The sequence below is a fragment of the Solea solea genome, chromosome 6 (assembly GCF_958295425.1).
Source record: "Solea solea chromosome 6, fSolSol10.1, whole genome shotgun sequence".
NCBI classification, from domain to species: Eukaryota; Metazoa; Chordata; class Actinopteri; order Pleuronectiformes; family Soleidae; genus Solea; species Solea solea.
In genome coordinates this window covers 20,900,239-20,911,016 of record NC_081139.1, presented here as the reverse complement: position 1 = coordinate 20,911,016, position 10,778 = coordinate 20,900,239, and the positions used below count along the sequence as shown (strand labels likewise).

Here is a 10,778-nt window from a genome sequence, read left to right as displayed (position 1 = left end):
CATGGTGGTGAATAATCTGTCCGAGCAGGAGCATGTAGATGGAGAAAAGGAGAGGGCCGAGGACAGAACCTTGTGGAACACCGTTGACTGGGGCTGGGTGGGAGCATGACCTATGAGTGGAGACGAACTGTTTGCTGTCGGAGAGGTAGGCGTGGAACCAGGACGGAGCAGTGCCGTTGAGTCCAAGGTGAGTGGAAAGGCGCTTCAGCAGAATAGAGTGGGAAACAGTGTCGAAGGCTGCGGTGAGAAGAACAGGATGTTGATGTAACCAGAGTCGGCAGTCATCATAAGATCATTAGTGATCTTAACCAGGGCAGTTTCGGTGCTATGGTGGGTCCTGTAGGCAGATTGGAAAGTTTCGTAGAGCTCATTGGTGGACATGTGATGATGAAGCTGGGCAGCAACTACTCTTTCGAGGATCTTGCTGAGAAACGGGAGGTTGGAAATTGGCCGGTAGTTATTGAGGTTGGCAGGGTCCAACCCTGCTCTTTTCAGGATGGGGATAACAGAGGCAGTTTTCAGGCTGATGGGTACAGTTCCGAGTTAGAGAGATGAATTAACCATGTCTCGAATGTGGCAGCAGACGGAGGGAAGGCAGGCTTTGACCAAAGCCGTGGGCATAGGGTCAAGAGAGCATGTGGAGGCCTTTGCCTTGGTGACCAACTCAGCAATATAGGTGGTGTCAACTGGATTTAGGGAGGAAAGAGAAGGTGAAGAGACAGAGGAAGTTACATCCTGGGACAGAGACACTCAGGAGGTAGAGGGAGACAATTGTAGCTGCATTAGGGGCCCCACCAGAGGGCGCTGCTGTGCAGGGGAGGATTATAAGCATTTATAAGTTTTCCTGTGTCAAAAATGTTGAGCACAAGTTAATAATAAATTAAACTTTCCCCGATGAAAATGTCCACAGTTTTCATTTGATGAACGCAATTTCTTCTGTAGACGCTTTATGTAGTGTAGTTGTGTAAGTAGTTTGTTGTGCCTTATGCTGCGCCTCCTCCGTTTCTGTTAGGTGGGGCACAGTCAAGACAGCCCTGTGCCTGCAGTGTTGTGGACCCCAGAGCGCTTCTCATTGGCTGATTTGAAGCAAGGGCGGGCACTGTGGTCTGTGGTGCTGAATTGGCTGTGTTGTGTGGGGTGGCTTTGTATATTGGGTGTGCACCGTTCACGCCATGAGTCGTGCATTGTGTTTTTATTGTTGTCACATTGTTGTTTCAATCTTGAATATTTGATATTGTGAGATTTTGAACACTGCCATTTGGTGGTGCTATTGATATGATAATATATGTCATCAGATTGGCATTGTTTGTGTGAAGGCATAATTCAGCTGCAATTTTGTGTCTGCGGTGCTGTGGTCCCCTCTCTCACTTGCTACGGTGTTTTTGTTGTGAGGGTATGAGAGTAATACAGTATTTGGTATTTCTGTATTGCATTATAAGATTTTCCTGCATGACCCCACCAGAATTTCTCACCACTGCAGTGGACCTTTAAGAGGCCGCAAAGCAGTGCCCTATCGGGCTGAACAATATGGGCGAAATAGATAATTGTGATTTTTCTGACGTGCTGTGACCCACAATCCCAGCCAGTTTTTGTGCTCTCTAATACCTGTACTTGAAGCTAGTGACAGTAGTGTCTTTGGGAACAAACACCTGAGTCATGTGTCTGAAAGTATGTTTATGATTAAGAAATGCAGTGACATTAACTGACAACATTGCACTGTTACAAATATGTGCTAATATACAAAACCAATTCAAAAAGAAAAATTCACACAGAAATTATTTACATGCCGAGTTCCAAGTAGCCACAATTATTCACAAATCAGCCCTTAAAGCACACACCTCAAGTGACCTTACAAAAGTGGGTTCATTCATTTGGTGGACTGAATATGATTAACAGTGTAGCTTTCTTTGTATACCTTTGCTAAATCAAATAAGAAAAATAAATAAAGTTCTCTTGTTAGAAACATAAAGTCCTTGTCACAACCCAAAAATGCACTCACTTCCCATCTCACACAAAATAATTGTGTGTAAAGTGCCACAGCCTGTCAACAAACAATTATGGATTCTACAGTTCTGTTTGTTGATTAAAAAAATTATCATCAGTGTGCCAGAAAGTTTTGAGACAAGCAAGAACCAACATATGACCCCTTGAATAACTCCTCTCTGACTGTGTCATGTCAGAAATAAACCATTACTTTATACCAAAATATTCAGTTAAAGTCACTGAAATATTTCAAAAAAGCTACACACTGTATGTCACTCAGCTGTCCAAGCTATCTATCAAAACTGAATCCCAAAAAAGGGAAAAATGCATAACTTCATATAGCTGCACAACACAAGCACAGCCTATAGTTGCAGTTTCATCGTGCAACAAATACATGGTGCCTACTTAAGACACATATTGCCTAGTCAAAACATTGATGTTTTTTTTCCCGAATGTGCAAATAAGTGAGTTGATTATCTGCCAGGTTTTGTACCAATAATTTAATCAACAAGAAAAAAAAAAGCTGCTGCACTATAGTGTCCCCCTCCCTCCTGGTCTCCACAGGAGTTCATTTTCACAAAAGGTGCACTGAATGTAACTGAACAAGCTCATATGTCCACATCGTCAGAGTCCGAGGTGCTGGATGATTGGGACTCCTCCTGAGACTCTCCCCACACAAACCTATAGTTGTTCTCTAGCTCTTGTTGCCTCTTTTGCTCCTTGTAAACGTCTTCACTGCCTCCAGTCTGGGAGAAGAAAACACAGAGTGTTTGATAACAACCGCAACCTTGATCAGTCCAAAAAATAAACAATTAGTCAATATACAGATTAATTAAGATCATAAGCTGTATCCACTTCAGTCTTTGCACAAACAGTATATTCATTTAGGGCTCAATATACCTGTACTATAAGCGACAACTCCAATCTGTCAAAATCCTATAAACATTTCATAACTATGCTAGACAACTGAACTTAAATTTAAAATGTAGATTAGGAGCGCCACAATTTGTTACATGGGTTAAAAAATAAAAACAAAAAAAACTTCTGTTGGGATGGGGCATGAACCAGAGAAAAACCCATTACATTTTGGTGATGATCTGGTTAAAGAACTTTGCTTAAAAGTTTATCTGAACACAAAAAATTAAATGAATGAATGAATATGCTTTTGGAGCAAGAAGACCCGGGTTCACGACCCGGTCGCAACAAGGGCCTTTCTGCATGTTATCCCCGCATGTGCGTGGGTTTTCTCTGGGTTTTCCAATTCCTCCCACAGTCCAATGACATGCAATTTGGGGATTAGGTAAATTGGTCACTCTAAATTGACCATAGGTGTAAGAGTGAGAGTGGATGGTTGTTAGACTCTATGTGGCCCTGCGATGGACTGGCAAACTGTCCAGGGTGTACCCCACCTATCGCCCCATGTCAGCTGAGATTGGCACAGCTCCCCCTGCAACCATCATGTGGAGGATAAAGTGGTAGAAAATGGATGGATGGATGGTATTAATAGTAATGATCAAATACTACATCTCTTTTCCTTCCTTATTGATTGTCTAATCTTTGGCAGAGGTTTGTACAAAACTTGATGGTCCAGCTTGCTATGAAAACTACCAGACCCGACAAACAAGAATCCTAATGAAACTAATTTAAAAGTTCTCATCACAACTCAAATTACCAAGAGATTTATGAGGAGTTCCCTGAAGGACTTGGTATCTTCTTCAGTCAGCCACTGATCACCTGCCTCCTCTGCATTCTTTCGTGTCAAGATCTTCACTTCAATTTTACCTTAAAAAAAAAAAAAGAAAGAAAGAAAAACAGAGAGGACGATGTGAATTGGTAAACACAAGAACTTCCAAGTTGCTCTAAAATAAGAAATGCCAAATGTTGAAACAAATGAGGATGAATATGGTTTTGACAAAACAGTTGATGGAAAAGAAATAACACACATGCCTAACAAATCTTTCAATTCTGTTGGTCTTCAAAGCCTGAGCTGACTGCAGTCAAAGCTTTGTCATCACAACCTCGAAATATGATAAAAGAAAAAAACTGCTCATTTAATAAATCTCTGACTGAAAAAAAGATGGATCTGACAGTTATGTGGTTTTTGACAAAGATGAGAAGAAAAATCCAGAACTGTACGTTCAAGATAACACACGAGAGAGAGAGAGAGAGCGAGAGAGAGAGCGAGAGAGAGAGAGAGAGAGAGAGAGAGAGGGCTGTGAGCATTTCAGGCACTTCCCCTTCATACCTTCAGCCTTCAGTCCTGCTTTCTCTAGCTGTTCTTTAACCACGTCCTTTATGTGCTGCCACTGGGGGTCTCCTTCGCCCATCTCCTGAACTTTGACCTCCCCATCAGGGCTGCTGCCCGTCTTATATTTAGTAATTTTGATCTTAACATGGTCGTCAGCCGCTTGGTCTGGGGTGACGAGACAAAAAAGGGACAAACAACACAGTTCACCTCAAAACCCATCAAACAGGGCCACAAGATGGAGGAGGTGAGAGCCAAGTACATGGAATCCAAAACTCTGTCTTAAAGCCCTAAATCTAGAGCATAAAGCACACTCAGTGTGAGTGATTTCAATTAGTTATATTTTGCACCATTATCCATGTAAATCTGTTAACATACTAAAAACATTTCATGACTACACTGAAACCTAACTTAAACTCAAAATGTAGATTTGAAGAGCTAATAGAGGTAAAAAAGACATTTATATATATATATATGTTGGGAGCCATGATGGGGGATGAGCCATAGAGGACCCTGTTACATTTAGGTGTTTCTCTGGTTAAACTATCAGATTCAGGGATTAGCGTAAAATTTCACAAAATATGACATATTTTTGAATTCTCTTTAGTTTACACCAAATTTTAACCTAAAGTCCTCATCACAACCCAAATTACTTCAGATTTGACTTAGAGTGAGTGACTCCAAATAGTTATTTAATTAATAGTAATAGTAATATTTTGACTGTATTAACTGAAAATAACCAACAGATACACCAAAGGCAGCAGAGAAAAGACACTAACTAACCAACCAAAGAAATATATATATTTTTTGACATTAAACGGAGACTATGTGTGAGGATGTCTCATAAACATGTACTGTTGTGATGGATGAAATGTGAAGATGATGGGGATGGACACAGAATCACCAGACAAGGGAAAACAGCCTGTTGCCTGTTTACCTGGCTGCTTCGGAGGCAGGCTGGGGCTGCCCCTGGTTGGATCACTGGCTCCTTCAACGCTTGGTATTTGCTGCTCTTGATCCTCTACTTCTTTCTCCTCCAAATGGTCCAGTAGCTTGTCCAGTGTTTTTTCCAGTGTTTGTGTTGCTTGAGAGCGATCAAATTCCCCTTTCAGTCCCTCAGTCTCTAGTTCCTGCTGGGCCTACACGATGGAAAAATCATCACAATACATCATGAGCAAGAGCCATTGAATAATCATCGATGTTTCAAACCATTCTGTGTGTAGAATGTGCATATTGTGTGTGGTCTGAAACCTCATTTATGATGTTGTCAAACTCCTTCTGGATTCCCTCCTTTATTTCTCTAATCTTATCAGACGACACAGACAGGTCAGCCATCTCATCCTCAAACTCCTGCAACAGGCTTTCATCTTCCTCTTCTTCGCCAAGCTTATCTGTCATCCTGTCCCTTGCTGGTCTCTCTCCTTGACTTCTGGCTTGGTTTTGTGCTTTCTATTAAAATAATGCTACAATGAACAACAATACACTGTACAGAACAACAGCTATACTCCAAGAACAAAATACTGACCTTCCTGTTACTCTCTTTAAGGTGCTGGACAAATTTCATCAGGTCTGCTGGGTCAGTGATGATTTTAAAGTTGAATTTTTCTGCTAAAAGAGATTCAAAGACAGGCTAACAAACACAGAGCAACAGCACACAAAGTAAATGATTCACTATAACAAATAACATCACTGTAATAATTTTTTTTTGTTAGAAAAGTACCACATTCTGTCAAAACTATTAACCAAAAAAAAAGAGCCAGCGGTTGTTATAATCTGGTTTGAGGGTCTCTGGAAGCAACCAGAAAACATTAAATTAGTTGTGCCATCAGTGAATAAAACAACATTAAGCTATGGGCTTTTTCAACAAAACGACCGACAATCTACACGGGCTCACCTCGACAAAAAAAATACAGAGTTGAAATGTTGTGGGGCGGGGCTTGTGGGATTTTCACGTGATTAATAGTGAATAGACTCCGCACTCACCTTCTTCCCAAACACGTGGACATGCTTGTGTTCTTGAACAAAACTAGGCTGAAATGGTAAACACCCACGGATAATCAGTTTTCACGCAATCCACCCTTTTTTGGATAAATTGCAGACGGGCCGTGGTTCAAATAAATAAACAAATAAATTAATAAATAAATAAATAATACGAAGGGTTAACCTACGTATTATTTATATATCAGATATTGACTAGATCTGAAATGAGGCAGAAATGAGTTGACCTACAAGATCTGTGCAGCTGCTGTGTTCCATATGTTTAGCAGACTGCTACTACAATGTATGATGATCGTGTGCGGGTATTAATTGTTGAAAAAAACATTGCTTCAGGTGGATTATTGATATTTAGCAGCAGATGCGGATGACATTACAACTCATCCGTGCATGTCTATCACCTATTTTACACTCACTGCTGTTTGATTTTATTAGTGATTAGATCAGTGTGACTGATCTCTTTTTGTTTTGTTTGGTTGTTAGTCACTGCTTTGATGGTCAATATTGGACATTACAGCCATGTTTTTGAGCCTAAAATGAGGTAGTACACTGTAGAATATTTAACTCCCTCCGCATTGCTGCTGTAAAAAAAAAAAGGTCGACAATTTGACAATAATTCGACACGTGGGCCTCGACAATTGACTCTCAAAATGCCGTTTCATTCCCATCCCTAGTATTAAATGATGATGGTTATGTTTAGGCTGTTCAAATTAATGGAAGACAATGCAGTGTCCAAAGAGGGACGGCGGAAATATGTGTGTGTGTAGGACAAGACCAACAACTGCATTAACCTTCATCGATATCATCTCCATTGTCTCCATTATCCGAAGGTGAGTTGTATTCATCCTCTGCATACTGTGGAGAAAAACAACAATAATCATTATAAGATGGTGAAATGGTTTCTGACGACAGCTAAACCTGGATTTAAACATTATCTTTGACCAAATATTAAAAAAAAAAAAAATTAATGAGTGCACAACTAGGAGATTAAATTCAGAGGATACAGACCACAATTAAATCCAACATTCAGTGATGATTGGTTAGTTTAATCAGCTAAAAGCACAAATACATGGACATTTAATAATTTACGATATCATTAATAAAGTGCAGTCAATCTAACAAGTTGCAGCATTTATATTAGAGCTGCATGAATACTGCATGATACATATAATAAAGACAGACAAAACAAACTTCCCAGAACACTAAACACTCATCATATTATAAAAATACTGTAAAATGTAAGTGTTTAATGTAATAATGTTTTGAATATAAATGTGTTCTGAAATACAATGATGCCACTTGGTAATTAACATATACTATAAAGGCAACAAAGGTTTACATTTTTATTTACTTTTGCACCAAACCTTATGTTTATCTGTGCTGCAAAGCCAAGAGGAGGATTTCCTCTTACAGGTCAAAGCAATATAAATTAAATTTAAATGATTAGAATGTTGCCCTCTATACCTGGCCGTCTAGTTGAGAGGTAGGTGTTTTTGATCTCCCTGGTTTTGTTACTCCCTCCCAGAAATCAGAGTCCTCTGCCTCCTCTGACACAACTTCCTCAGATACATCAGCAGGATCTGTTTTTCAAAATCAAAGCAGCCATACATTATAGATTTTAAAATACATATTTTATTAAGCTTATTTCTCCCCACAGGAAAAAAATAATGCACCTTTTCTGTCTGAAAAGTCTGAGTTATCACTGGATGCAGGTGATGTCTCTTCTGCTGTTACATCCACTTCTCCATCTGCCCCTTCTTTACCAGCCAGCATCTCATCCAGACTCCTCAGCTCCTCTGAGATCTGCTCTACTTTGCGTTTTGTGTCAGCTGGGAACAGGAAAGATATAGGATGAGAAGAGAAAGAATGAAAGAGGGAAAGAAAAAAAATAAGACAGGAAGAGTTACTCCTTAACTGAAATTACTATTCATGTACATTTATCATATCCTGCTCCAGCATCCTGCTTCAACGACCAGAGAGATAAGCAAATCCAGTCTCTAAATGCTGCATCACATTAACTTTTATTTTTGTCAACTCACAGACTTGGGCCTTGACGTAATCCATGTACTGTTGTGCACTCAGCGCTGGCTGGCACACGATACCCTGTGGCTTGGCGGTGGATGGTGGCCGCAGGAATGGATGCTGACATGTGCGACTGGTGTGAATTGTTAACACATAGCGACACGACTGGGGCTCATCCACTCGGACAATGTAGTCACCCGAGCCTTCTTCACACACAAACTGTAAATAATAAAATTAAAACTGACTAAGTGTCTATGTATAGAATTCATCATACGTCAAAATATGCAAACAAACGTCACTCACATCATTGTTCATAGTAGATAAACACATATGACATTAAACAAGCAAAAAAAAAAAAACAGGCAAAACCACACAGATTATATATTTCCTCATAATTTGAGTGTCTCACCCGGACTTCAGTCTCTCTGGGATGTCCATTTAGGTCACACTTCGAGCCATTCACGTATGTCTGACTGTGATAACGCTTCAGTCTGTGGTGCTTGGAAGCCTGGGAAATACACAAAAAGCTGTGTTAATGTGACTTATTTTGAACTGTCAAAGGCAAACATGGCTGTGTTTACCAGCATTTTAGCTCATTGTCCAAAACCACTGATAACTAGGCAACTTCAGTAACTTGAGCATTGAGCAACAAGTGTGTTCCAGCCAGGTTCATCACTTTCTTGCAAATACTGCAATGATAGAATAGAACAGACTTTGATTTCTGTAGCACCAAGACCTAAAGGCTGGCTCTTGTTATTGTTTATTTATTTATTTATTTCGGTCATGACATTTAGATCACTCATCACACAGCAGTGCAGTTCACACAATATACATAACCGAAAGGGAAAGCGGGAGAAGCAAAGCTTATCTAGTCCCGCCCCCATTATCATCATACATTTCATTTCATCTTTTTTTTGTTTGTTTGTTTTATGACATGATTGTAGGGGGTTATTGTAAGAAAACTAACTAGAAAAATAATAATTAGATGGGGATTTATTTGCTGAAATGTTGAACTACAATCTCCCACAAACTTTACAGGGATCAGTTCATATAATACAATCATGCAATTCCATCAGCAATGTATACCAGAAAGTTGAGACAAAACTGAGGTGACCGTACCTTTGCAGTTTCATTATTCCAATCAAATTCAGACTCATAATAACCGAGAAACAGAACGCCCCCTTTGATTTCTGTGTCTGAGGAGAGACGAATAACAACATCATCAGACAGCTCGTTTCTCAAAGCAGTGATAATAAAATTGAAGAAAAAAAAAACAGTGGTACCTTCAAGATGGTACTGTCTGATATGCTGACCATAACAGAACTCGTACGTCCACCAGTCCTTCATCTGCAGGAAACACAGTCAGCAAAACACTTTATATTAAGGAGACCATTAACAGACCAAAACATGAAATAGTTTATGTTTCCTTAATCGCTGATGACATATCACAGTCAATTTGTGACTTAATTTAATACATTTCTTACATATATAGCTCCTTTAAGCCATCTGGAATGTTGACCTGAGCAGTGAACATGTGGCCATGTGGCCCTCACAGATAAGCAGCAGAGGACCCACCTTTACCAGACATGGAGCATTGTGCATTGGACTCAGCAGTTCTGGGATGTTTGGTCCTGTGTAGCCTTGGGAATCTGGCTCGGAGGCAGGATCCTGGTGAAACCAAACTGCCTGGGCAGGAAGTCGACATTCATACAGCTGCTTGTACTTGTTAGACACCATCATAACTTCCTCTGTTTTGGTCTGAGTAGAAAAAAAAAAACATTCATGAAAAAGGCAGTGTTTAACTCTCCTCAATGGCAGAAACATGTATTAGCTCCTTAGTTTGATTATAACAGTGCTAATTACTTCTTTATAACGTTAAATAAAATCACAGACAAGAGGAAGTGAGAAATTTGAGATTATGTTGCTACCTCCTGTGTAAGTCACTTCAGAATTGACACCATAGTTGTACATTTAAAATATCTTATATTGTGAAATAAGAAGTACCCAGCTAACACGTTAGCTCTGGGCATACTTTTGTTAAACTACGTTGAAAGAAAGACTTTTATTTATTTGGCTATGCTGAGTAGCATAGCTAGGAAACCGTTAGCTTCGGTTCGGAGACCCTCCCACTCGCTCGCCCACCTGGCCCAGGATAACAGGATCGGGAAGAATCTGAATCCCATATCTCATCTCGTTGAGCTCCTCCAAGTTCAAGAAGGCCGGCACACAGAGCGGACATATCAACAAGAAAACGTACAGTCTCTTCAGCCAACGGACCGAGGAGGCAGCCATGTTGAGTGTGAGCTCCGCCGTTTGTCTGTCAGCAGCAAAACACTGGACGCCTGACATGGTAGTGACTGATTGGTCGATGGGTACGTACTGCTCTCTTATTGGTTGATTTTTGTGTCCGTTAGCGGGTGTACGTCGTGTGGGTGTGTTCGTTTACTACACAGGTACAAAGTGAATGGGCGGCGCCAGAACCTTGGTTTCATTGAACGTCATTATGAAAGCACTTGTATGTCTACGGAAGATA

The 10,778-nt window shown here is 40.2% G+C and overlaps 1 protein-coding gene across 3 annotated transcripts; it reads right to left on the bottom strand.

Moving 5' to 3' along the window:
* Positions 1-1,659: 1,659 nt before the first annotated feature.
* Positions 1,660-10,613, bottom strand: os9 (OS9 endoplasmic reticulum lectin). 3 transcript variants are annotated; one of them, XM_058632379.1, is made up of 15 exons: positions 10,388-10,611; positions 9,821-10,003; positions 9,529-9,592; positions 9,365-9,441; positions 8,655-8,753; positions 8,263-8,464; positions 7,897-8,052; positions 7,688-7,803; positions 7,015-7,078; positions 5,754-5,836; positions 5,480-5,677; positions 5,166-5,367; positions 4,229-4,396; positions 3,656-3,765; positions 1,660-2,729 (listed from the first exon to the last, which is right to left on the bottom strand). In XM_058632379.1, exons 1-15 carry the CDS (start codon positions 10,592-10,594, stop codon positions 2,592-2,594), a joined length of 2,067 nt encoding a protein of 688 aa, XP_058488362.1. In that variant the 5' UTR covers positions 10,595-10,611; the 3' UTR covers positions 1,660-2,591. The 3 variants fall into 3 exon arrangements, with proteins under 3 accessions (XP_058488362.1, XP_058488363.1, XP_058488364.1); XM_058632380.1 differs by having other exon boundaries at positions 5,754-5,833; XM_058632381.1 differs by lacking the exon at positions 4,229-4,396 and having other exon boundaries at positions 10,388-10,613.
* Positions 10,614-10,778: the final 165 nt, after the last annotated feature.